At 37.5% G+C, this 26,749-nt stretch overlaps 2 protein-coding genes and 4 long non-coding RNA genes across 16 annotated transcripts in view; 2 read left to right on the top strand and 4 right to left on the bottom strand.

Moving 5' to 3' along the window:
• Positions 1–74: 74 nt before the first annotated feature.
• Positions 75–1,412, bottom strand: LOC124311671. The gene is made up of 4 exons (XR_006910109.1): positions 1,119–1,412; positions 935–1,052; positions 545–712; positions 75–473 (listed from the first exon to the last, which is right to left on the bottom strand). It is a non-coding gene; the product is annotated as an uncharacterized LOC124311671 (long non-coding RNA).
• A 1,809-nt stretch (positions 1,413–3,221) lies between these two features.
• Positions 3,222–26,749, bottom strand: part of LOC124311595 — a 61,207-nt gene continuing 37,679 nt past the window's right edge. The window contains exons 1-6 of one of the 7 annotated variants that reach the window (XR_006909958.1): positions 6,715–7,112; positions 6,184–6,625; positions 5,979–6,123; positions 5,672–5,746; positions 3,820–4,312; positions 3,222–3,713 (exon numbers count right to left, since the gene is read on the bottom strand). This is a non-coding gene — a long non-coding RNA (uncharacterized LOC124311595). Of the gene's footprint in view, positions 3,714–3,819; positions 4,313–4,428; positions 4,568–5,671; positions 5,747–5,978; positions 6,124–6,183; positions 6,626–6,714; positions 7,113–26,749 lie in introns of those variants that run through there. The other 6 variants (XR_006909961.1, XR_006909962.1, XR_006909960.1 and 3 more) reach the window with 6 other exon arrangements.
• On the bottom strand, positions 7,747–14,752 carry LOC124311103. Of its 2 annotated transcripts, XM_046775410.1 has the most exons (9): positions 14,455–14,752; positions 14,267–14,390; positions 10,609–14,203; positions 10,333–10,502; positions 9,839–9,989; positions 8,986–9,339; positions 8,838–8,926; positions 8,620–8,774; positions 7,747–8,547 (listed from the first exon to the last, which is right to left on the bottom strand). In XM_046775410.1, the coding sequence occupies exons 3-9, from the start codon at positions 10,759–10,761 to the stop codon at positions 8,003–8,005; spliced, it is 1,617 nt and encodes a 538-aa protein (XP_046631366.1). In that variant the 5' UTR covers positions 10,762–14,203; positions 14,267–14,390; positions 14,455–14,752; the 3' UTR covers positions 7,747–8,002. The 2 variants fall into 2 exon arrangements, with proteins under 2 accessions (XP_046631366.1, XP_046631367.1); XM_046775411.1 differs by lacking the exons at positions 14,267–14,390; positions 14,455–14,752 and having other exon boundaries at positions 10,333–10,525; positions 10,609–10,701.
• LOC124311085 (probable RNA methyltransferase Y17G7B.18) lies at positions 15,142–17,857 on the bottom strand. 2 transcript variants are annotated; one of them, XM_046775374.1, is made up of 4 exons: positions 17,560–17,857; positions 16,376–17,350; positions 15,759–16,311; positions 15,142–15,678 (listed from the first exon to the last, which is right to left on the bottom strand). In XM_046775374.1, exons 2-4 carry the CDS (start codon positions 17,320–17,322, stop codon positions 15,478–15,480), a joined length of 1,701 nt encoding a protein of 566 aa, XP_046631330.1. In that variant the 5' UTR covers positions 17,323–17,350; positions 17,560–17,857; the 3' UTR covers positions 15,142–15,477. The 2 variants fall into 2 exon arrangements, with proteins under 2 accessions (XP_046631330.1, XP_046631331.1); XM_046775375.1 differs by having other exon boundaries at positions 17,600–17,856.
• On the top strand, positions 19,375–20,417 carry LOC124311767. Its single transcript, XR_006910217.1, has 2 exons — positions 19,375–19,491; positions 19,524–20,417. It is a non-coding gene; the product is annotated as an uncharacterized LOC124311767 (long non-coding RNA).
• Positions 22,303–26,242, top strand: LOC124311649. 3 transcript variants are annotated; one of them, XR_006910075.1, is made up of 3 exons: positions 22,303–22,416; positions 22,536–22,607; positions 24,210–26,242. It is a non-coding gene; the product is annotated as an uncharacterized LOC124311649 (long non-coding RNA). The 3 variants fall into 3 exon arrangements; XR_006910076.1 differs by lacking the exon at positions 22,303–22,416 and having other exon boundaries at positions 22,427–22,607; positions 24,210–24,319; positions 24,431–26,242; XR_006910074.1 differs by lacking the exon at positions 22,303–22,416 and having other exon boundaries at positions 22,427–22,607.

Here is a 26,749-nt window from a genome sequence, read left to right as displayed (position 1 = left end):
TGCAATAAAAAAAATTACAAAATATTTATTCTTAAAATCATTTATTAACAAAAAAGAATAAAAAAAAATTATTAACAATATAACAATATTAACTTTAAATAAATTTAGTTGAATAAAAACAAATTATATAATCAACCATAACTGTTATTTCAATAAACAAAGCGTCCGGTTCAAAACAAATGTGTTTTTGTGCTAATTTTAAAACAACTGATATTACTCCTTTTGTCTCATTTGGGTGATAAACTGCTTTTGAAACTCGCACATCAGTCAATCAAGACAGGAGGAGACTGCCTTAATTGACTGCAGCCAGGGAGATTACACGGCCAATGGTTAGCGAGGGAGCCCAATAACGCACTTGTTTCATCTAACAACTACACAATTTATCAGTCTTGACTCTTAAATGACAGCATTCTCCTGAATTTCAGCATCACCAATGGATGAAGTCCATGATGATAAGTAGCAAAGGAGTTACCCTGAAGACAGAATGAACATTTATTAGTTCGACAATAATTTTCAACAATATTTGATCAACAGAAAGCAATACCTTAAATCAAGCTTAAGGAAGTAAAAAAGGAGATTCAAGGGAAGCAGGCAAGCAGCCAACAGGTTACCAAACAAGGTAGCGTACTTTGTTGACTATCAGTCAGTCCTTTTTCTTCAACATAACTTTTCTTAAGGTTTGTCATGCAAATTTAAACCTATAGTTTCAAACCTGTAAATAAAAAACAAGAAAATTAAGTCACCTTGTTAATAATTTGTGTCATCAATGTGCTTGAAAACTATAATCTAAAAGAATAATTAAACAGAAATCAGTATACTGCAGTCGAAATCGTCTTACAACATTAGATACATGTGAGTGCAGATCAATACTTTGAATACATATTGATATTAGACTGCAACAAAGAAAGTTCCGTGACATGACAAGTGAACTTACACCTTAAACCACCAAACAGTTAGTCAAGGTTCTCTTGAAGATTGAATGAGAGATTGGTCTGTGATAGGGTTGGTGATCTAGCAAGTCCAGTTCTTACAGCAGATAATTATAATGAATCCTAATAAAAGATGAGAAGAATTTATGTTTCAACAATACTGTAAATAAAGCTAGTGTTGGTAGTTACCTGTGTCATTTCGATGGCACATTTTGAACAAAATAGTCAACGGTAGGCTACGTTTCCTTCTGTAAGTTGATGAGAAACACTAAGGTTATCCAATATGAACACGGAATAGAACACATCACCGCCAAGTTACAAACGAAATCACTCGAATTTACCTATGTGTTCATTTGTAACTTTCGAAGAAAATAGCTGTAGCTGAAGATAGATTTAGACAACGAGCCGCCATAAGCCCACAATTGACAAAACAAAATTCCTTCACGCCATCTATTAGACACGTCCAAAACTGACCGGCTTTAGATATTCACAAAAGTAAAAAAAAGTAATCAAAAAGAGCATTTCTGTTTGCTGAAACTGGCAAGGAGTCTTTAGAATTGTGCAGAGAACAAAGCTCACTTGCTAGTTTTATGCAAATTTTCCGGAAGTGTACCGGAAGTAAGCGATAGCGCCACAACCATTGAGCTGCCGACCAAATAAACCAAATATTCGCGATCTACGTGAAATTTGGGGTCGATCCAGTATAATTTAAACGAAATCCAGAATTTGGCCAAAATCGAGAATTTTCCTGAACTATAGTTCAGGAAAATTTTCAAAACCGAAAGTTCGAAAACGTACAAAACAAAACATGAACTTCACCACAAATTTGACGAGGATCACGAATATGTGGTTATTTTGTACGTCGAATGAATATTTACTGAACTACTGACTGAAATAAGAAAACCGGAAGTAGAAAAAAAATACACATAATTAAAAATCTAACAAATGAGCTTTGTTGCTGAAACAGAAACTGACAGATATCATCCAAAATTTTTTTAAAGTAGCATTGAGAAATCTTTACAGAGATGTGCAAAGTAAACGTAACTAAACTGATTCTGAAAGATAAAAATGATCAAAGGCTATGCCGTCTAGTGTCAGAAAGAAGAAACGTTTGAAAGTAACATAATATGTCCGCTGTAGCTCGGTGACACTCAATTTAAAGAACTGACAAACAAAGGTAACAAACAACTTTGATACCACGTAACGATCTCCTTGCAAAATTTCATCAACAAGCCACCACACAGCATCACAACAGACGAAATCCCAAGGTGATGATGGACACACACTTCAACAACCACACTACTTCACCAGTCCAAGTCCAACTTCTACACTGAAAACAAGGCAGTAATATTGGTTCATGTGCCTTGTCTGCAAGTGATTCCAGATGTTTCATAACCTGGGCAACAGTGCTTGGATAGTGCCTGCCAGTTATTCAGAATGCTTTTCTATTCACTGTAGCATACTACAAGGCAACAGCAAATGTTAAGTAGATCTCAAAAATGATGGTGAAGATGAAAAATTCTTTCCACACTACCCTATCTGAAAACAACATTATGTAACTGGCTCATTCGATCCTCACTCTAGGAACTGGACATCTAATTAAATTAATAATCACCCCTTTAACTTTCTTCCTGTAATTCTGCACTTTGTCTTACTTGTGATAAATCTTTCTTTTTTTCTGTAGGTTACGATGGCCATTGATAATTGGAGAGCAGCATTGGAATGTGACAGGTTGTCTACTACATAATAGATTGTCTACTAAATAGATTCCTTTGGGGATACTTCGTCTGCTCCTAAGTTCGCGCACTACACATCAAAAGTTACTTTACAAAATAAGAACAAATTCAGATTAGGATTTTGAGGTAAGTTTAACCGGTTCCAAATAACACAACATTTAGCTAATGATTCTTATTGTATTCTTGGCTGCTCAATGTTTTCAGAAGATTTCAGCTGAAGTTGACCTTAGTGCTCGTGTAAACAGAGATCAAACAGGTCAATCCAATAATGCAAGCTATGTCTCCCCTAAACTAAATAGTCTGCATTTGCAAGGTACTTCTTTTGTCCAGGATTAAAAAATTATAACTGTGGCTTTTAATGTACAACATTTCAAATTTACATTTTGCATTCATACTTGTTAATCTCTAAAATATTTCTACTTTTCCCAGATCTAGTTTTTTGCTGTTATTTAATTTGAAGACAATTGCAAATGCAGTATGGTTGTGGTGAGTAGCATTTGATTAAGTTTAAATTTAGAGAAATGTTGATAAATTTGAAGGTTTGCAGTGTATTATGACGGATTAATATTATTAGTCATATTTATTTATTTACTCATGTGATTAATGAATAATAAATTTATTTTTATGTAGTTAACATAGACATAGAATAAAATGTATTGTGTTAACGAATTGTTATTAATGTAATTTCATTAATCTGCATTTGAAAAGACTAAAACTTCGGGGCGTCGGTGTAGTAGCTCGGGGCAGCGTAGGTTTTAATGTAGTATTTGGGCGCTTTGGGGTAGTACTCCGGCTCTTTGGTAATGTAGCTCAGGCAGACTTATAGTTCGGACCTCGGTGTAGTAGCTCGGGGCATCATAAGTTTCGGTGTAATACTCTTAAGACTTGGTGGTGTAGTAACCGAATGTTGCGTATGTTGTTGTTGTTGTGTAGTAAGGCAGCGGCGTTGCGGTTTGCTATACGCCATTCCCATGAGACATCGGTACACCCATGTTGGACACAGCCATCAACAATGCAAAAACAAAACGCAACATAAAGCCATAGTTAGCTATACAATAAACAATTTGAAAATTAATTTTCTATTTTAACTGTTTGCATCAACAACTAAAAAGAATTGCATTGATTCACGACTAAAAATAAAAATCAATATTTACCCGTTATTGAGAACAGGATCAATACGATGAAGAAGGCAATTGGTGACAAATTGTGCGCGGCAGTAGGTTTCAGTGTAGTACTTGGACGCTTCGGTGTAGCACTCGACCGCTTTGGTGGTGTAACAAGCTGCAGCCTCGGTGTAGTAGCTATGATCAGAATAGTAATTGGGAGCCTCAGTGTAGTACTCAGGCGCTTTGGTGATGTAACTCTGTGTAACTCGGGGCAGAGAAATACTTTCGTGTTTCACAGGTCGCTCAGGGAAACGTAAGTTTTCGTGTAGTCTTGGAGCCTAGGTGGTGTAGTACTTACGAGCATCAGTGTAGTAAGTAGGTGTTGCTTATGTTGACGTTGTTGTGTATTAAGGCTGCAACGTGGTGTACTATTCTTTCGCTGCTGTTGCTTGGAATCCACCATACCCAGACATCGGTACACTCGTGGTCGACCCAGTCATCAACGATACAACAACCAACAGCAGCACAACGCCATAGTTAACTATACAAAAAACAATTCGAAAATAAACTTTCAATTAAAACTTGTCATATCAAATTAACAACTAGACACGACACGAGATAGAATGGATTCACGACTTTTAAAAAATTAGTATGTACCCATGATTGCGAACTGGTTCAATACGGTGAAAAAGAAAGTTGGCGACAAATAGTGGGCTGCGGTCGTTGCCGTGTCGGAGATGCTCACTCGACAGATTTCAATCGCCTTTTCTCTCTCCTTTTGTACGATTTTTTTTCGCACCCTAACCTCTTAAGCCTTGCGGCCATTGTACCTGCTTGATAATGATGAAACACGCCCCCTTATCACCCAACCTCTACACCACTGCATGACACGTTTTACGTAATGATCTCCGTGACCTTCAAATGTGAACCCTTCCTTCTGCAGGTTGACGTTGCTGGGGATTGGAATAGGTATATAACAAGTCAACAACCAATATCAATATGAAAACCAAATGGCTTAAAACTAACTCAATAAATAGCAATTGACATTGGAGAAATGAGATGAAGAATGATTGAAGAAATGACTTAGCATGTACAAACTAAAAAGGCCTTACACACAGTTAAATGCTGGTTAAGAGCCAAAAACGCTTCATTGGTTTTTCAATTTAGGAGAATTCTGCATAAGATAAGCTTCAGTTTGGCAGCACCAGGCATGACCCGCACACATTTAAACTATACCAACAAATTCCAACACAAAACCCTACATGACTAAATGTCTTGTTATGTAGAACTTTTCTTAAAATAAGTCAGCCTTTTTTTTTATATACAAAAAGAATTTTCTCTGTCCTCTCTACTTCCCACTTATATTAAACTATACAAATATTCCAGAAATTTAGTGTATAAGCATAGCCTACTTTATTATAGGAAGCCCAACGGTTTGGGCTTTTTTTGGAAGCCAATTTGGGTTCCCTTCCTCTTATTTGGCTCCGCCCTAAGTGGACCCACGGGAGCCAATTTATCGTCTAGTGGCGATATTTGAAAACACGGATTTGTTTACGTTTCTATCGATATGATTGTTAAATGGCTACGAAGGGCCATTCACTAAACAATAATGTCCACCGTTCCATGTAACATTGTCATGAAATCCCTCACGGCAACATATTAATGGTGCGTTCATAAATTACAGGGTTCCCCCCAAACCATAACATTCGAAATTTCGGAGGGCGTGTCATTATTTCGCTCACCAGATGGCCCCCCTGGGTCCACTTGGAAGATGCGAAATCGGAGGAAAGGTGAGCAAAGTAGGCTTCACTTTTCCAACACGCGAGAGATATCCTTCCTTTGGGCTTCCTATAATAAAGTAGGCTATGGTATAAGAAACATGAGAAAATTAAAGTAATACCTGTTTCCATTTCTGACTTCACCACTGGTACTTCATCACGCCATCTTAAACAACAGAATGCTATAGGTTTTGAACCTATTTAAAATAAAAGAAACGGTTATTATTAGCAGTTTCATAATTAACATTAATTATACATTAATTTTCTATAGAAACTTGATTTTATTATTCATTATTTACTACTTTACTAGAATTAAATTTCTATTCATTTAGAAACAATGTTCCACTTGAAAATATTAAAGCATCAAATAATTTGTAAACACTGCATCAGCTGAAACATGTTAAACTTCATAGATAAAAAAGAATATACCTGAAGTAAAAGAAATACTCGGAAAAGACCAACGACTTTGTCCACGCAATCAAGGATCAAGCAAAGCGATGCATACAGCAAAAAGCACACGACGTTAACTTTCGGTAAGTAGTACAAAAATCACGGGTACGCGTGAGAACTTTACCTTTACCAATTACTGTTAAATGAAAACACGAAATATTGATAATGTTGCTAATAAACTCACCAAGTCGCAGGTATCAACTCTTTGTAATCTTGATGATCTTATAAAAGTTGTTACTTCTGTTACAGCCACAGACTTGAGGAACGGCAAGGAGCTCTTGTGGTTCTGCAACTGCCATACAAAGTTGTGTAGTTCCTCGTAATCGCGAGTTCTCAGTGCTGGCTGCAGCAGGTTGCGATTAGGTTGGCGGTTCTTTGACTGGGCGGTCCTCAAGGGTGGGCAGTTGACACGAACATTAAACGGTCATCACTGAGTTTTAGAAGTTGGTTTGCATCACTTGTTTCCTGGTTAACATGTTTTGTGACAGCCTTCCATACAGTGACAGTCTTGAAGGGAGTAGAATAAGTTTCTCTTTTTCTTTCTCCACTTTGATGACAGTCTCAAAGTGGTCTCAAAAAAACTCTAGTCACTTATTTGTCAAGATCCAGAGAGGATTTGTTTTTGCCTGAAAAAGTGTAACAAAACATTAGTGTGTTTTATGACAAAAACCATGTGTTTGTTTGTATAAACTTTTATGTTCATTTTTCAACTTACCATGGAAGCCACCTGCTTCACATATTGCATTGCTTTCATTGTCAAAGGGCTTTATAAAATTCTGTAACGGCCAAATCTTCCAGCAACTGTTAGAATTGATATAGGGCTGCTCCAATAATAACTCGCTTTAAGGTCCTCCCATGCAATAGTTTCTTATCCGAGAGCTGTCAATTTCTCCCCGAAAATCCACACGCCTCCATGTTGCTTTTCAGTTTTCACTGCTACTATGCATAGTTGCTGTGCTGTTTTAGTACGGCAGATTTTGTTGACGTAATGGCCCCGATCCGGACACTTGCAAGTCACAATGTGGTCGCCATATTTCTTTCAATTGATTCAAGATTCAACAATCAACGGTAACGAAAGAAAGTCCAAACTCCAAAGTGAAACAAACTCGTTATCGTCTTAGTACGACGATTTCGCCATCTAGGGTGTAGCATTCGAGTAAAAGATTTATAAAAGATTTACTAAACCGTCAAGGGTTCGACAGAAAACGGAACGGATACACTAGTTAATAATAACGTTAATAAACAGCAATATATTTTTATTTCTATAATTACAAAATTAACTTGTTAGTGCATTAAAATTAAAATACAACAGAGATGGCGCGCGAATACTTTGATATCGTAGACCAAGAGACCTCTACTGCTGGAGCTACGAACCCTTTCAAGCGAATTTGAAATGTAAATATGTAAAATAGTAATCTAAATATAATAATGAATATAAATAATATTTAAAGAAAATAAAAATTATGATTTCTTTAATAATGATGATACATAATTACATACTTAACATTCATGATAACCATGACTGTTTTAATGAATAAGAGATCAGTGTATAACGATAGAGTCTATGGTTAGCTATAACGGCTAGTTAAATCTAAACGAATAACAGTTACCACACTTTACAGATTCAGCTATTTGGATAGGTTGCTTTATACTCAAAAACATTCCAGGTTACATACTATGATGATATTACTTGGTCAGATAACTGAATTAAACATTTTACCGATGTTGATACATACAAGACTTTGAATGAAGCAGAAAAGGATTGTATTCAATGCAGATCTGGAATCACGGTGGATTCTGGAGAGTTACACAAATCTCGATACTTTTTTCATCGAGTGAACGGCAACCAGTAAAATTTTCTCTAACGGCAAATCACCGTCAGATTTAGAATAAATCTGACATTTTAAGCTATTACACAAGCAGCCATCACAGTTGATTATTCAATAACTATTTTTTTAAAAAACAAATTCAACAATTTTAAAATAATCGTGGTCAAAATGGGATCACGAGTTATAAACCGATGGGCAGCGTAAATCCATCGGAGTGTTAGCAATAAAATTACTGCTCGCCAACTTGCATGCTAAACATTTCAATCCAATTCGACTATCAATCCACACGCTACAGTCAGTTGATCGGAACCTTTGATCGGGAAGTGTTGCGTACATGTTTTCAGAACTTCCCAATTCTTGGACGTTCTTCATATGCAGATCGGCAACTCTGTCTGACAAAAGTTCAATGCCATCACAAACTGTGTACCCGCCGCTCAAGTCATCTAGAATCGAAGCGGCTTCGGTGTAATTAAAACTATAGCTGGCATCCTCAAAGATTAGAGATCCTTTTTGGACGCAGTGGCCCAGCACTTCGAGGTAATATTGGAGACTAGAGTCAACAACGAGCCGTGACAAGTGTGTCGGATATCCATGGCTTGGAACTCGGTAGAATGCGATGGAATGCCGAATTTCTACCCACTCGTTGCCACAGTCATCTTTCATTGTGACGGTGAGCAAACCTTTCGCACGAGCAAGATTCAGGAGTTCAGTTGAATATACTATTGAATATAGTATTGAATAATTAGAATTAAAAACGAGAAATTATGAAGCTTCGATGAATAATATGCAACCTTTTAATGGGGGTATCGGGTCAAGTCTCGGCAATCTTCTTTCTTCCATCACGCCAATCGCCTGATTGGTTTCAGCTATTTTTGTATGTCCTTCATTTTTGGGGGGTGGTGCTGATTGGTCTATAAGTTGTAACTGGAGGAGCCGACGCTTACGACTGGGTGAAATAAACAAACTGTTTAAAAATCTTGATTTACTTAGATCATACAAATTTCATTACTGATTTATGGTTAATGACGAGTTCACGTTTGGCTTAGAAGATCCAATAAGATGAGACCCATCTACTTTCCCTGATGACTGATCTTCTTTCTATCATGAAAATATGAATTGATTATTTGTTCTATACATTAGGGAAAAATAAAACTTACCACGACTAAATTTTGTTGCTGGATCGCTCGTTCTGATGGCCTCTCTAAATATTGATTGCCGGAAGAAAAACCTCCTACACGATCTTCATCTTCAGATGCTGGTTCTGATTTGATGCGAATCGTGGAAATGGGATCTACTACCCGTTGGTGGTTTTCTTCCAATAACGGATCCTTTTCATTGGGGTTGTCAGGTGGTATTTGTGGAGATCTTTTGGTAGCTTCATCACATCCAACTGGTACGAATTCTGCATCGGGTTGGTATTTTGAAGTGCTGGCTTGCGGATCGTGATCTTCTCCATTTCTCTCTGGCTGAAGAGGAGTAGCCAACTTCCTTTTCCTTGGATGTGGAGAGCACTGGACAAAAGTATTTAATCAATCGAAAGTTTTATTGGGTTAGGTCAAATATTTTGCAATAAACCAATAAAACTACAGATAATTATTTAAAAAATAGAAATCATTTCGATATCACGATAACTGACTAACTGACATAACCGTCTGAAAGTTTTTTATCTACAGTTATTATCCCTATGTATCGCCATAAATCTACCAGGCCATATTATCAGTAATGTCAATATTATGCAACGCGTATACTGCCTTTCATCTTCAGTAGACATAACAATGTTCCTCTTATTAGTTTCCTTAAAACTAAGAAACCGATAGGAAGTTTTTTTTAAATATATTTAATTGATAATCAAAATAAAACTAAACGGCAACGGTTTAACTTGGGTGAATAGAAAGCGTGAACTGTAACCAACTTTTCCTTAATCTGTTACAGAATATTCTAAGGTTACTTTAATACTAGATAGGATATAAGAACAAATGTGGGAGAACATTTTAAAAAAAATTTGCTTACGCTAATGATGTTGTAGAATCTTCGAAAGTTTGCAAGCCATCCATTGCTAGCTGCAAAATTCATTATTCCTAAATGAGCGGCATAGTGCCTGGCTTGTTTTTGCAGCATGGGGCCTGTTATCCGAAGGCCACTTGCTGCCTGTTGTTGATACCTAATTGATTGAGTAAGTAATTTTTTTAAAATTAATATTGGGTTATCAATTTTATGAAATGGCATAACATTTTGCAAAAATGATTATTTCTAATAACACAAATGGCAGTGAAAGTGTCACATGTCTGCGAACGAATATCTGCTACAATTTTAGAAATAATTTTTAAAAATCACTTTTAAAAATGAATGAACCAATAATGTTTAATGAAATGATTCTCCACTTCAAAAGTATAGTGTTGCAAAAGCATCAAATGTACGTTGACAACTTGAGAATTGATATCAGAAATAACAGTTGAAAATCAATAAAGTAGCTATAATAGTTAAATCGAAGAGATATAATTTACCATTCGTGAACAGAGCGGTTGATCTGTTCGTTTCGTGTGTGTCGAAAGCGTTTCCGTGCACCGATTGAAGGATTATTCCGTCCCATCACTTCCCATTCGCGAATATATCTCTCCTTTTGAGCAAGCGTATTGAGAATCTGCGTTTTCCCGCAGCCGAATTGGGCAGCTAACTGAAAGACAATCATTCAACATTCTATTTTAGTTGCTTTAACGGTTACCAGCCTAGGACAACAGGTTATCCTGTAAAGCACAAGAGTGGGTGAGAGATGAAAAGACCTGCCGCATGGATTTGCCCATCTGCCGTGCTTCGATTACTTTAATCCGTTCAGACAGAGACAATCCGAGTCGAGTTTTGGGCGCCGCTGCTGATGGTGCAAGTTGAGGAGGTGCTGGTGCTGGTGGAGATTGCTGCTGTGCCGGGCCCGCCATCGTGTAACGTACCAGCACTCCAAATTGTATCGTCTACTCACACCCAGCAAACTCATGTGCTCCGCTCTCACGACTCACAGACACTGGCGAGCACGTTCCGCTGTTGTGTCCGGGCTAAAAGAGAGTGTGGAGCAAATGACTTGCAAAAGAGGTCCGAGTAAGAGCAGCAGCAGCAAAAGTCAGGAAGACGAGGAGGAGGAGGAGGAGGAGCGGCTGCGAGCAGCGAGCAGTAAGAGGGTTGAAAGAGTATATAAGCCTCCGGCTGTTGGCTGAAGAAGAAGAAGACGATGTGGCGCATATCTTGCAACCTACCTCAAGGTCTTTGAACTGAAATTCGAGTCCCCCACCACCACCACTCTCCTAGCTGGAAGTCGTCCACGGAGACGATGACGTTTCCAAGGTTTTTGAGTTTACATTAAGAGCCGTGTCCACATTAGACTCTCTCCCTATGCTGCATTTGAAACTATGGCCTGTGTATTATTACAAGTTGTTTTCTTCGAACCCAATACGACCAGTAGATTTTGTATCGGTCGTAAATCTCATTTAAATGTACAGAGAAAAGGAAAAAAAAAGCTCTAGGCTGAGCTAGAGTCTTTTATTTGTTTCAGCACTCTGCTGCTGGTTGCGCGAGACTGTTGTGGATATACACACACGATGCGATTGGTCTGCAGCAGCAGCACAGACTTGGTTACGTCGCTGGATAAACTTCATATATGGAACAGCTGGTTAGAAATGCGGTCCGAGTCCGACGGCGCGGGGTTCCAGACTTTGCAGCAGTTGCTATCCGAATCGTTTTATACACGTACGTCGTCTTCTCTTTCCATTTCTTTGTGTCCGCGTTTAGCTTTCACGGCAGCGCGGTCGTTTGCTGTGAATATATATACATGGTCGAGGGAAAAACCTGTTTTCCAACACACTCTTCCAGTCAGAGACGTTGGCCGGTACACAGTATTATATATATCTACACCGAAAAATAAAAAACCTTGATATCAAACGACAACTCGAGTGGAACTCTTAATAATTCGGGAATCGATTCAAAAAAGGTTTTTTCTTGCTGTCGAAAAAATGCCTCCGAGCCAACACTTTTTGGTATAGTTAGTGATTTTGTTTTCGTGTCCTTTTGTAACAAGTTTAGAGCCTTGCAGCGTTGAGTCGCCCAGACAAGGATATTACAGATAACATGACGATGGTGTAACTCTGCACTAAAGAAGGACGAGAGAGAGAGAGAGAGAGAGAGGAAAGAATAGAAATGGGAGAGAGAGAAAGAATATAAGGAGAGAGCGGAGAGTATATAGCCGCCTTGAGGGGTAGCAACGGTCGGCAGCATAATGTGTGAGCCAGCGTTACATCACTGGCTGCCATGGGTTCTCTCTCTCTGCGCCAGCCAACGAATGGTCCGCTCCATTGCGTCATGGCTTATTTGGTTCTACACCGATGTAATTCGTGACTGTTCTATAGAGCGTTGAAAACAATCTCCCCCCCAGAAAACAACAACCATTTCTTACATTTTACTTCAAAGTATAAACGGTTTTGGCTATACCGGACTGACAATATCCATTTTGTTTTTACATAAACCTGCGTACATGATTTTTCCATGAATGTGGCGTTTAAAAGGATTATTATATGATTCAATCACTTATCAAAGTACGTGTTATTCTTTTTCTGTTAAGGATAAAGGAACTCGAATTTTTGCAAAACCTGATTGATAAAAAGTCTTTGTCTAAATGTCCTCATTTAATATTGGCCATTGAAATAATACCCGATTAAATACGAGAGTGTGAGAAGCGTACATAGTCTTACGATCAAAATACATGCAGGACTATACCTGTGTATTGTAAACAGGAAAAAAAAAATAGCAATTCAGGTTAATTGCCCTCTCAATTGTTTTGGTATAGAGAGTCCGAACTTGAAGACCTTTCCCAAAGTTATTTGTACCACTATTCCTTAAAAAATCGTACCGTACGTCTAATGCATCTGAGAACTATCATATATAAGACCAAAACAACGAAAAACAGGTAGAAAGAACTCGTAAATTTCAAACTCAAAGAAGAAACACCTTAAGGACTTTGTCGATTGCCTCTGGCCATAATATCTGAACTTAAGTGATAGTCCATTTTTCCTTTTCATTTGGTTAGCAACACAATCACTCTTTAACTCAAGAGATATATCTGGTCATAGTATGGCTTATAGTATAATGGATTTTTAAAAAGGTTTTTCTTACACTAGTAAACTAGTTTGATGGAACTACTGAGGATTGTTGTCACGCCCGAGGAATTATTTTGCAATACTTTTTCTCTTAACCGCATTTTGGGGTTCTGTTTACTTGCTATGCAATATGCATAACCGGTACAATGATTGGAAAGAGCTGGGGTTTAGTTTAAATTAGTTGACCCGTTTTGAATTCGGACGAAGGAAATTCGGCGAAGTTTATTTATATTGTCTCTCATTTTCAAAGCCAGGACTTTTAACTTTGGAAAAACCTGTATATAGAGCCAAAGATATATCTCCCAGATATGGTTACTGAAAAGGCATTCCCATTGCCGTTCTTTGCTGACGGGCTAGAGTGCCCAGTGGGCTACGTGTATCCCATCAGCTTCTCAGTTTGCAAGCCGACTTAAGAGGTCTTGGAGTATTTTTGAAAATGGGATTTCTTTTAAAAAATGGCCCCTTTCAACTTTTTTATTTTCACTCCAGTTCGAGGATCTGGTATCAATAATCGGAACTAAATTTGGTGACTCCGTTAAATCAAAGATGGCGTTAGGTACTGGTTCGAATGAAAAACAAATTTTTAATTTCATTCGGCGACATTTCGCGATTCGCCAATTAAATAGCGAAATGTCGTGAATGCATGTTTTACGCTTAATTGATATTGTTTGACGCAAATAAAATTTTTTTTTCAACGCAGTACGTGAACCTTATTATAAGATCCGGAACCTAAACAAACATTTCAATGACCTGGAAACGGAAATCTCAAAACGTAGATAAAAATAGGCATAGGCCTAGCGCTGTGTATACATTCCGTTGTGGATGATGTCAACGGACGGAAACAAACATCCCCGGTATCTGAATCACATTTGGCAACTCAACCTCAATTTTTATAAACAAACTCCAAATGAAAACAGCTCTTCAAGTTGCAAACCCCAACATTCCAATTGAATTCGACGTTCGATTCGGTAAAAAGTGGGTAAAAAAAATTAACACTTACCTTCTCGTCGATAGTTTAAAAACAGCCAATCCTTGAAAAATGTGAATTCCTGGCACTATTCAACATTTTCTTGTAGTAGGGGCGAGTATACTTCGCAGGGGATGTATACGGTTCCCTTTTTCTTTCATTATCATCCTATTCTTCTCTCGCTTGTCTTATGGTGGGCTTGGGAGCAACGCAAACGGTTGTGTGTATGTTCTTATGTTTATCTTGCCCTGTGGGTCCCACCGTCAGAGTCTAAATACATATTTGCTTTTTTTAAAAAAACAAAGAAACGGTTTCAATTTTTTAAAATCTGACTTATCTACAACAATACCGGAAAGTAATGCTGCCTTCTCCTCCCTTTCGTTCGTTACCCACACTTTACCGCAGCATAGATATTTTTTTTTCGAAATTCGGATTTTCTAGGATTTTCCGGCCCATTCTGCAAGCAAAAAATAACAAACAAAATAAAGCATCTCGATTGCAACGGTTTATATTACACACACCCTGTTTCTGGTAGTAAGTCGAGTGGCCACTTTGCCTAGTTCTTGTCGAATTTCGCCAACTATTTTGAAATTAGAAAAATTTAGAAATTTGAAGATTTATAGCTAGTTGTAACTTTAAAAAAAAAGTTGGTTTATGACTGTAATACTGGCCTTTACACCTTTCAGATTGCGTAACTCAGTGACGGTTTTTTCATCTTTGGCTTTGGTATGTAATAAAAGCTCTTTTTGAATCACGAAAAGATAATTATTTCAAACTCATTCAGAACCAAACGGAAGAATAAAAAACATTAAGGATTATCTTTTCTTTTTTCTTTTTTTTTTGGGGGGGGGGGGGGGAGGGGTTACTTACACCATCCTTCCCTCCTATTGGTCCGATGTCCGAAACTCCGAATGACTGGCATTTTTCTAATAAATAGTAAAATTTTATCCTACTACAATACCGAAATATAACATTAGAAACGATTCTTAGTTACCTTGCTATCGTTAGATTTAAGGGGATGGCAACTAAAAATTTGTAGGCATTTCTATCTTTCACCGGATATTTCTTTTACATCAGAGGATGGGATCTGCCTCTTCCTACAAAGCCTAATAAAACAAAACTGAGAAGTAAAAAATTTAAAATTTCTGTTACCCAACCCATTCCGTTTCCAACGTAAAATACAGATAGGGTTCTTCTCTATTGCGAAATTCTGATTCAACAGTCTTTTATTATAAAATATAATCGACTGTACATTATTGTGCTAAACGTATCACCAATCCAGCCGAATTCATCCAACAATGAAATTTAGTTGAAAAAACGAAACAAATAGATGAAAGGAAAATCTACAAGTTGGAGAAGAATTTGGAACAAGAAAAGGGTACACCAGAGGATCACTCGAGATCTTGAAAACTCAAAGGAATACGTGAATACTTGCCGAACAGTGTAATGGTGAAAGCAAACAAGCGATTTCGAGAACGAAAATAACTGTACATGGTTGACGATACTGGCTAACATTAGCAATCGACAGCAGGCCCAGTTACTTCTCACCCACTGATCTCTTTGGGCGTTGTGGGGCAACTATTTGTAGGTTTAGTGAAAACATGGATCGGACGACGAAAGCCTTTAGCAGCATGGTGTGGGGTAGCTATTTCTTCGCAAGTAGAAAATCCTACTTGGGAGAGCAAATAGTCGGAAAATCGCTCTGGATATAGCTGAATAGCCGCATAGTTTTCAGCAATTGTTTCCTTTTAAAAAATAGAGAAAAAGATAATTGATTAGAAAAATTTTCTTAATGAAAAAGAAAAAAAGATATGTTTAAATTTACGGTCAGTTTCTTTCTTTTGTTGTAAGAGGCCCAACCCTGCGCTTCAAGTATCAATCTTCCTCCTGGTCGCAAATGAGCAAAAATTCTCTGAAAGAAACGTTTGAGGCCGGCATCTTTCCAATTGAGATGAATCCATTTGGTGACCGAAAGACAAAGAATAGCATCATATTCTGGCTGGACCATTTGAAGGAATTCATCACTTTCCGGAACATAATTTCCCTGGACGAATGAAACGTTGCCTGGGAAGCGGGATGAAGAGGCCGACGAATGGGTACTGGGGATGGATCCGTACATGAGTGGCATGGAAACTGGAAACTGGCGTTCAGTCGGATGTGAACTTGAATAAGTTTTGATGTTCTTGCGTGCAATTGATATCAATTTGGGATCAATGTCAATTCCAACAATTTGTTTCGGGTTGAAGTCACGAGCTACACAAAGTGTGACGTGTCCTGCGTTGCATCCAATATCCAACACATCCTTGTCTTCGAACCATTCACGCCAAAAGGAGCGCAAGCGCAAGTCCTCGCAATTGGGATTGCGGTAGCCATAATACCTAGAATATTAAAGACATTTAGCAAAAAGAAAAAAAAAACTAAACAAACAAGCAAAAATCTTACCTATCGTAATTGCCATACTGAAATCTTTTAACTTCCTTTACATTGTGAGATGAACAGCCCTGTTCGGGATTATTATTCGATTGACTGTTTCCGGCAATTTGACTTTCTCTTGAAGGGCATCGAGAAAACGGACGCTGACTTTGACTTTTGACGGAAGATTCTTTAGAGAGGGATCTCGGGAAAAATCCAGAACGTTTTCTAGCTCCGGGTTGTGGAACTACAGGGCTAACAATTTTGTCTTCCGGCCTTCTGCAATGTCTAATTGGTTCAGGTTTCAGCTTTAGATCCTTGAATTCTCTTACAGCAGGTTCTGGCTTTGTTTCGATTGTCGCATGACTTTCAGTCAACTCAACAGCGACTTGCTTGACTACAGGGAGATCCAATGTGAGCGTGCTCAATTCGGGTGAATGTCGTCCAGCATCCAGTACTTCACTGGCGCTATTGGTCCTCCTTCTTTTACGGTTTCGTCCTCTCTTTTTTCTAGAGACGGCATTCGGAGATATTAACGCTCTTTCCGCTAAATTATCATCTGGCATACTCAGGTTTAAAGGATCCCTTATATTTGATGGAATTAATACTTCAATTTCTTCCTTCCTGTGTTTGGGAGTTGGTAACGGAGAGGATTCTGGGGTATGCTCATTCAAAGCTTTGTTGATTCTTTCATCTGCCAGACTGCCCAAGTTCAACGGGTCTCGACTATTGCCTCCAAGTAGAAATTTTGTAGGTCTCACAAATTCTTCCTTGCGTCTTCTCTTGAAGTGATGTTGCTTGCTTTCAAATGAAAGACTGAGACTTCTTTTGCGCTGACTGCCTGTTGCTGGTTTCACCATTTTTTTGGGACTGACAAAATGTGGAATAGCTTCTACGGGTCTGTCATCCCCTTCTGCAGGAAAATGCACCCGCTTCATTTGTCCAATACTGAGAGAGACTACTTGGGTTGATGCCATGATGTTTCATTAAATTTGCTTCAGCAATCTGTAAAAAGAAAACAGCTTTAAAATACATGCATCTCTCTGCTTAAACATTGACACACTAAAACATTGCAATTTTAGAGGTTTTAATGCAAATTCTAAATAATTTTCAAATTTAAATAAATCGACATGCTGTGCAGCATCTAGCGGTCACGCCAGAAACCTCACATCATAAACGTATTTTATAAACAAAGAAAATTAACTATAACCTACATTTTTGGCTCCAATACTATTGGAAAGGATGAGTTATTACCTAGAAATAAAATTGAGTTGCCGAAAGTGATGATTTGTGTTGCAATTTCTGGACAAGGTGTATCCTGAGCAACCTAGTCTATTCGACGTTCTGATGCTTCTGCTCCTTTCTTTGCGTTCAGTCCCCATACCCCAGTAATAAATACATCCCCTCTCTCTCATAGCAGCGTTGCACAATTGGCAAAAAAAGCACTGCACATTACATGTGTACCTTGTTTAAGAGAAACTGAATTTGCGGTTGATCGAGAATTAATTGTCAGTCAGGTTATGCGCTTATCGAAATCCAATATTACTGAAAATTTCCGTATAGCTTAGCAATAGATAAAAAATTATACGTGCACTTATTATGTACATAAAAAACCAAAAAGTTACGGATAACGTAAAAAACTATATTCGTTAAAACTTCATAAAGTTATAAGACATTAACAAAATTTGAATACAAATTATGGTGCAATTAAAAAATACTCAAATTTCAAGACATGTCGACGAACGTGATGAATGATTTTATTTCCTCCTATTTGACTTTATTATGTGTTAAATTGTGAATCTGTTACTACTTAACATATTTTGTTGTATCTTATCAATTCGGTTAGGTCATTGTAACATTTCTAGGTGTACTTCCTGTAATCGAATTCTAAATTTTGCTATTTCTGTTTCTGTCATTCAGTGATGAGAAAGTGACATCTCCTACGTATGCAATTATTAATAATCACGCATGCATCTGTTAAGACTTAAGAATGTGAAAACGAGTAACCCAAGTTTTTTTTAAATGTAAATAATCGTGGCATCATGTGGCTCGTAATCATGTATAATCATACATTGGAGATCTAAATTTTCCAGAATTCGATTCAGCCATTCAGGTACTCAATAAAAACGTTTTGTTAACGTTTTGTTCCACGCCATCTAGTTTCGGTATATGATACTATGATCATTTCATCCTTTTGGTATATAGATGGCGAAATTTTTAGTTTTAAGTAGCTAACAAACTAAACGTGCAATTTGCAGCAGCTCAGCAAGAGGATTAATGCGGCACGATACAAAAGAATCGTCTCTTGTCCGCAATGAGTAGGCGTTGCTTTCGTAGGGCAGGTATACACGTAACATCTTTCCATTCCTCAAAAAGTTATCTCACAATTTAATTCCAAATAAAAATTGCCTTTATTGAATTGCTGATTTTATATGAAAATTGGATTATGTTCATGTTTGTTAATTGTTGTAGAAAGCCGCAAGCATGAGCGTACATTACACCGCAGTAACTAGCAACGTTGTGCATTGTTGCATGATTTGTTTGATCCTATTATGAATTGAAATAATTCTGCCGTGATGGTTCTTACAATCTACTTGGGCTACCGTGTCAAATAAGTTTCACATCAAAATAAATTTGAATTTCATATTTGCCAAATTACGCACAATCCTTACATCAAATAGGTTTGTCACATTTGTTTATGGGCTGAGTTAAATTGGTCACTGATTGCATCTATCAGTTGGTCATAGATCTTATAATTCTTCCTCTACAGAAATTAATTATAGCAATCTGAAAATCTGGTCGGAGTAGGGATAGGCCGATAGGGATCTAAAAGGGAATATAAGAAATCAATAGATGGCGTGGCTCATGAAGTAAAATGCCACAACTGGTCGACTGCTTGTTTGTTATATACATATTACGAATATACGTCACACAATCACACCACGAACACGACATCTATCTACCCATTCTCTTCCCCCTATTTCGGCGTTCGGCATACTGACTTCGCCCCTATAGTAATAGCTAAACAATGTTAACTGTAGATGTTTAAAATCCTTCTCTTGATTATTTATCTCTTAATTCTCTCTTTCAATTTAACCTATAAAATTTCTCAGTGTTATAATTAATTAGTTAATCTTTATAATGCGGTCATTCTTTGTGAGCATTGATAGCGCAACAGGCTAAATGTTAACATATAACCAGCGCCAGCGGGAAAAGGTTGCAAATTTGAAGCACATAATGAAATTAGCTTTCACCCTACAAATCTTTACTTGTGTACTTACGGTTTGGTAGACCCTATATCTTGAAATGATATTTAGGATATGATAGTGACATGAAATTTGCTTCATGGAGAAAAAGTAGTAGGCTACCGTCGAGCGTAGACGAAACAAGAATAAATTCACATGCTCAAATGCGCTCAAATGTTGAGACATACATGATTAAAATGGTCATCTTATAACATAAAAAATTGAGGTCAATGATATGTAACACAGTGCATCTGAATCTGATATCGTGTTCGATGCAGAATCACATTACCAATTTTATCTATTTGCCCGTCTCATTTCCACTGATTTTACTTCATTTTAGTCGAGTTTTTCCGTTTGTAACATATTAATTTATTCCCAGGTTCGCAGCTAAAAAAATGCCAATGTTCTTGCTGACACCCTCTTAACTATTTTCCTCTTCGAACTCCATCTGATGATATACGTAATAACTCATTTCCTTTTTGTTCCTTCAAGTGTTATGAGTTTACCAGAACACCAGCGAGGAGGCAACGAACTCATTTCTAGAATAAGCTACTGTCAGTACCGTGTCTCTATTCTATCTGATAGATTTTATTTATTATTTTTTTTAAATTCCAAATCTTTAATTTTGTTATCAAGTTTATTGCGATATTTAACAAGTAATTCAGTGTGTTAGCTATTAAATCCGATTAAATCAAATTAATTGAAACTATTGGAAACATTTTTTCTAAGCGACGATCATTTTGCAGTCGTTCAATCAGTACAAGCAACGAGTTATTGCCTCCGGGTTGGATATTGCTTCTAACCAGAAATCACGCTCATCCAAAATTCAAAAAAAAAAAGTGTTGATCTTTGATTCCGTAATTGGAGATGGACAAACGAGACGAACGAGACACAAAAGCATTCAATACGAGACAAGTTATTTCCAACTTATTTATACTGCTGCAACCGTTGAATGTGTTTGTCACCAAAAATGGTTTCATTAAACAGACTTATTCAGCCACAGATTCTTGCAGTCACTTTGTGCTGATAGAATACATAGTATATGCTGATTATAAGGCATAAATGCAATAATATGTGTAGTAAAACTAATAAAACTCTTCACAGTTTTTTAATTTCTTTTTCTTGACCGCAGTCGAGATTCTTATATTGTAAATGTGCGCACATCAACTCGAAGCTAGGGAAGAAGACTCCAACGCTATGGCTGCTGGCTGGCCTATCTCGATAGATCTAAATAGAGAAAGTATCCTGACAGATACAAACGACGTTACTTTGACGCTCAAAACGATACGCATCGAGTTTTTCCCTATATATATTTCTTTTGTTTTCGAATTTTCAAATAAGGCCCTGTTTTTATTCTACCTTTTTTCTTCTTTCTTTTAATGTCATTCTCTGTTATAGGCGAGGCGTTCTCTATAAACTCAGAATTAGAAACACGTTTACGTATCTGTCCCCCCCTCCCTCGGCAGCCTAAGGGAAGGGAAGATTTTGTCCTATCCACATTTCTAACCTGCAAAGAGACAACCAACATTTTTGTAATCTTCTCCAGTTTGATTTCAGCTTTGTGCCTGTCTTTTTCTTTAAATTTTCCTTAGGTAATTAACATAGTACAATATGTGAAAATAATTAATCGCTGTAAATTTTGTCAATTAATTTGTTCTGTAATAAATTCAAATTTCCCTTATTAAATATCCCAAATTTCTTAGCCATCTACCATTGAATCATCTCGACTGGTTTCGGAGCCAATAGTGCAGCAGCAGGAAAAAACAAATACAGTAGCCAGGTAAAAATGATACGGTATTCTGACGATGTAATAGACATTGGCATTTTTTCGTCAACCATAAAAAGGTGCAATGTTTCCGCATTTTTTATTCGGTAAATACTCGGTTTATAATTAAAGCTATTTAATATTATCAAACAAAATAATGCCAGTTATTATTGGCCATTGCTAATTAATGTATGTACCAACAAAAAGGAGAGTTTTTTTATTTAATTTTATTTAATAAAGGCCGGTTTAAAAAAAAGATTTCCCTGGTGTACTGATCGCTGCTGAAAAACATGACTCGCGAACCAGTGAAGACGGAAAGAACGCGTATATTTGCCCTTTGCTATTCTGGTTGATAAAAACCACTCCCAAAAAAAACCGGCTTTTCATATTCGATCAGCGGTCATTCTCCTCTTGGTATACCCAAACTTGCTGGTACATTGACAGTGTTTGGAAATATATATATTTTGTTTTACGCAATTAATTGATTTTGGGCATTCTTTAAATTTCATAATCAATGTTCGTTTGAATTTATCCCAATCAGGATGATTTTTGGTTTCGTTTAAATAATAAGATTTTTTTAATCTAAGGGTCAAAGTTTTGAGTTTCCTCTCTCTAGCGAAGGTCAGTCTTAGAAAACAAGTCGTCGCTATCAGTCAATCAGAATCTTCCATGACAGCCGTTGACCAGTAGCGCAGACATTCGGTTGGATTTCATTTGGTCTTATGCATTTAAAAGAAAGCTTTTGCTTGGATGGCAATTAAATCCATGTCCATGCCATACACAACAAGGACAACTTCAGAATCAATTTGATTCGAGAACTTTATTCGATAATACACATATATCTTTCAGATGGAAACGAGCGCAATTTTTAATTTATTCTACTTCAAAAGCCCAGAAAGAGTGCAAGAGAATCTGGTATACCATCAACTGCTCCCATAACTGCCGAGGCTGTCGTCCCGCCAGGACCTCCTCCGATCCACACCCACTCAAAGTAGGCAAGTGCCAGTGAGAGAGATGCGAGAAACCGTGGCACTAGCACTGAACTTGGCTCGCTTCAGAAGGTACCCAGAGTGTTGAGACAGCTTAGTTGAATTCGAACTTCCAATCGGTTAAGACGGCACACAAAAAGCCTCTCATTTTTCTTTTTCTTCCCCCAACCCAACGACAATTTCTATTCCAGTTTTGTAGAGGCTCAACGCGGATCTCAGGAACAGCACGGATCTCGCGTGAGAACCATCTCTCAGTTTCAGAGGTAAGTTTTTCCGTATACTTTTTTAAAAGCGCATCTAAACTAATAACAATTAACATTAAAATAAATGAGATGTTTCAATCTAGCGTATATCTCTACATCGTTAACGTCAGTCAAAAAGAAACTGTGGTCGAATGGTAACATGTTCAGCCTTATAGTCTGGATTCACATAGTCGGGTTCATCTTATTTTTTTATTTTTCCTGAATTTCGAGTGTCAGAAGACGAGGGGGGATGTAAAGAAGCGATAGCGCTCCGATGCCTAAACATGGCCATCTGACCTTGTCACGTGATTTGAATATTTATTTCGAAAGACGATGGGAAAGAGAAGAAGATTAAATTTAAAGAAAAAAGAGAGACTATACTAACTTCCCTGCAACTGAAAACCTGTGGGAGGAGGGTTGCTAGTTAATTTAATTAAATTCTAGATTATTATATTTTCTGCGTGATTTGGCCCCGCAACTTTCATAAGAGTCGTTCGAAACCAAATTGTCGTGACGTGAAAGAGCGTGTATATTTTTTAAAAAAAATGTCGGTTCTTGTCAATTGAATTTATATATTTTCGGGTGGACAGTACTACAGCCAGCGATGACCTGAATGATACGGATGACGATGCTGGTTGCTGGTTGTTTGGTGGCGCGACATTTCTTTTAGCGTTGGATGGTAGAGAGTGCTCAGAGACTGCTGTTGCCGGAGAACCGGTATTTCCTGATTCCCGACCAGCAGTGCATTTTGGTTCTGGGGGTCTGATAATGAAACATATTTTCTTTTTTAAAAAAGGGAGAGGCTTGAACTTGTCTGTTGTTAAGGAATGCATTAGAGCGATTCATGCTTCATCACGCCACAACGAGAGTGAAAACATAAAATCGGTTGGCATTATATAGAGTTATCCAAAATGTACTATGTAGTCTCGTTCCCCCTCTTCCAACCTAAACTTATTTAGAAATGACCATAGGAACAAAAATCCAGCAAAGGAAACGGCGGATTATTTTGTTGCCATGTGGGATTATTTTATTTTATTTTATTTTATATTTTAGAACGAATTGTTTCGCCAAAGAGTTTTCACGTTCCCTTCGAATTTTGTTATATTTATAACTGACAAGACAGAAAAGAAACGTCACCGGATAAGTCGTTTCGTTCCTTCTACTTGAACTGGAAATGAAATCATTCTCTACATACAAATTTAGGCTCGTCAAGTGGGGGCTGATGATTATCTGTTTATGTTTATCTTCTGGCTGATGATGAAGAGAGGCGAAGGGGAAAAACCATTCAAGTAGTATTCCATGAGACGACTGTTCCAGACATAGACGCTCATCAAGCAGCTTCCCCCCTTTTTTTTCTTTAGCTTTTGGGTTCAAAGTTATGGTCATTAGAACAGCAACTTTATCTCAAGGGCTTTTGCAGGAAATCATACTGTGCTACGCTATGTTAAAATGAATAGAGTCAAACTTTATTTGAAGTAATTTTAAAAAAAATAAATATCGCAACAAAATTATCATTTGATAAATTAAAACAAAATTATTTTAAGTCATTTTCATTGTAAATAAATATCAAGTACTAACCACTTAACCAGTTGGATTTTTCTTTTTTTTTTCTTCTTGAAAAAGCCGCTGCAAAAAACCACAAAATGCTGAAAGTATTTGAGAATTCGACCAGTAGCAGATTGTGTGACGTAACGGGCTGGCTGGATGCGACATAATCACGTGCTCGAGACATGGTAAAATAATTCACGATATTTTTAAATGATTCCATATTCAAAAGGGTAAGGCCTCACTATACCCCAAATATCCTTAACTTTCTTGCATAATTCGTAATTAAATTTCCACAGATTTTTTGGGTGACGAAAGGAAGAAAAAAAGGCTTTCCATCAATTCTATATTTATAGAGCATCCTTACACTTTGTCGCCACTTGTCGTGTCCCATGGCCTCTACCTAAGTGTAATGAAGACTTTCAGGTGCTAGTTATTTATTATTCAAGTGTCCCGCACCGCACGAGCGTGCCTTTTCTTATATATGACGTATTCTTGTCAATTTGAAATATTTTTTAACTTTGACGGTACATATATTTTTTTTTTTCGTTTTATCTTGGTATAACATACAGCATGAGATTGACTATAAGTGTTGCGCTGCTAGCGATCGTCTGATGGGAAGCCATTTCTGGTTCATTTTCGCCGTTACCTTGGCGGTCTACCGGGTCCACACCGTTTGTAAGAGGGATGGTATAACCAGAATACGAATTTAGGCTTCAATTCAATAATCATTTTCGTCTTCTCTCTCCCGACACACACACGTCAATGTTTCTTATAGATATTCTAGTTCTTCTGGATTATACGGCGATCCTTGAACCGATTGTCGCGCGCTGTCTGCTCAAAGTTCCTAGACAACATTCGACGGCACGAAGAATAACAAGGATGTGCTCCACCCAAAAACAAAAAGTGGTGGTGGTGGGGGGGGGGGGGAGAAAGATTTAAATTTCATCCATGTAAGCTTTAATGAAAAGTGTCGACGTTGCTGCACACTAGTAATCTGAAGCTGGATGTTTCTACCGATAAATCTGACTCGGGCTATCGCTGCGACCTTGGTGACCCTTCACCCCTCCCCGCTTTCCCCTCGTCGCTCCTGCTGATGCTCAGTCCATAGCACTAGTTCGACAGAACTTAGATTCAGTCGCTGCTGTAGTCACTGATAAGTGTATACATTCAAATTTCATGCGGGGGGTGCAACAGTGCGGGTCACGGACGCGAGGGTTTATCGTTATTTCTTTCGGCCTCCGCCGATTGGGTGGCATATCCGTTCACCATGGAAGACTTGCAACTTCTTCGCTTGGCAGCCCAGTCATCAAAAGTCATTCCCTTGGCTGCCATCTTCGACTCGACATCAACGATTTGACTTTTCTTATCGGTTCGAGCAAATACGGAGCCATCGGAGGCATCGGGGCACATTTTTTCAATAGAGTTCTCTCTAAGGTATATATACCGAGCTTTAAGTTAAATATATGTATTTTTTTATGTATGTATTTTTTTAAAATTACCTTTTCGCATGGAAAAACGTTTGAACAGACTGGGTTTTATTATTTTAATTCGTCGCATTCCCTATCGACTAGTCCAAAAGTGTTTTGGATCCGGTCCTTAGATTACTGGTGACGCCCTTTTGTAAAAATTTTGTAAATTTTTAAAATTGATTTGATTCCACACTAGTCGAGTGAATTTATTGACAGGATATGCTTTTATGGCGTCAAATTGAATCGCTGCAACCAGCAGTGCAGCAGCCAACATATGTACAGTTCGGCCCCTTCATCGAATGGCGGCTAACGGAGTATCGGTTTCCATCTTACCGGGCAGCATTAGATTGGCTTTTTAAACAAGCATTGTGATTTCTAATACTGTCAGGTAAAGATGTCCTCCGTGCTTGTGAATCATCTCGCCATAAACTTGTAATTCATTATACGTACTAATCAATTTCATTCAATGTGTGTAACCATGTTCTTCCTCAGTTTGAAAAAAATGCAGACCCTTTTCCCGAATTGTTCTTTATTTTTTTTTAAATTCAGTGTTCAATACAATACACACAATCGTCTTATTTTTTTAACGGCACATTGAACATCTATTCAACTTTTCCAATACATTTGCTTAAAACTGTCGAGTATAATATTTCAACTATATGATTTTAGATATGGCATATGGCAAGCGGCGCAAGCCGTTCCTGCCACATTTAACGGAGAATCTAATAAAGGTAAATTAGTCATCCTAATGCTAATTTTAATCAGCCGCGTAATAGATTAACTAGTAAAACTAATTTAATGGCTAACAGCTAAATAATAGACAGACTGCAAAGGATTTGTAATATAAATAATGTGTTATAAAATTAAACAGACTGTATTGTAAATTAGAATTTCGTCTTTACTCTTTACAAATTTATTTACAGTACATTTCAGCTAAGGAATGAATCATTACTTAGACTAAGTGCAAAGCCACCGAAAGCCACGATTATTTAATCGTTGTTTTGAAATGTCCCGTTTAGTCCTAGCTCGACGATTTCGCCATCTATGGTGGGCATTCGAACGAGAATTTTACTAAAACGTTAACGGGCCTTACCTTCCGATTTCCGAACGTTAAACCGTCAACACTTTCTTTACTTAAATGCCCCA

Source organism: Daphnia pulicaria, chromosome 8, assembly GCF_021234035.1.
Source record: "Daphnia pulicaria isolate SC F1-1A chromosome 8, SC_F0-13Bv2, whole genome shotgun sequence".
In the NCBI taxonomy this organism is placed as follows: Eukaryota; Metazoa; Arthropoda; class Branchiopoda; order Diplostraca; family Daphniidae; genus Daphnia; species Daphnia pulicaria.
This window is presented reverse-complemented; position numbering and strand designations above follow the sequence as displayed.

Coding starts and splice junctions, on each gene's coding strand:
- LOC124311085 (XM_046775374.1), bottom strand. CDS start 17,322: ATGGCATCAACCCAAGTAGTCTCTCTCAGTATTGGACAAATGAAGCGG. Junction 16,312..16,375: donor CAGTATGGCAATTACGATAG/GTAAGATTTTTG, acceptor TTAATATTCTAG/GTATTATGGCTACCGCAATC. Junction 15,679..15,758: donor ACAAAAGAAAGAAACTGACC/GTAAATTTAAAC, acceptor ATTTTTTAAAAG/GAAACAATTGCTGAAAACTA.
- LOC124311103 (XM_046775410.1), bottom strand. CDS start 10,761: ATGGCGGGCCCGGCACAGCAGCAATCTCCACCAGCACCAGCACCTCCT. Junction 9,990..10,332: donor AACCGCTCTGTTCACGAATG/GTAAATTATATC, acceptor TCAATCAATTAG/GTATCAACAACAGGCAGCAA. Junction 8,927..8,985: donor AGCAACAAAATTTAGTCGTG/GTAAGTTTTATT, acceptor TTTTCATGATAG/AAAGAAGATCAGTCATCAGG.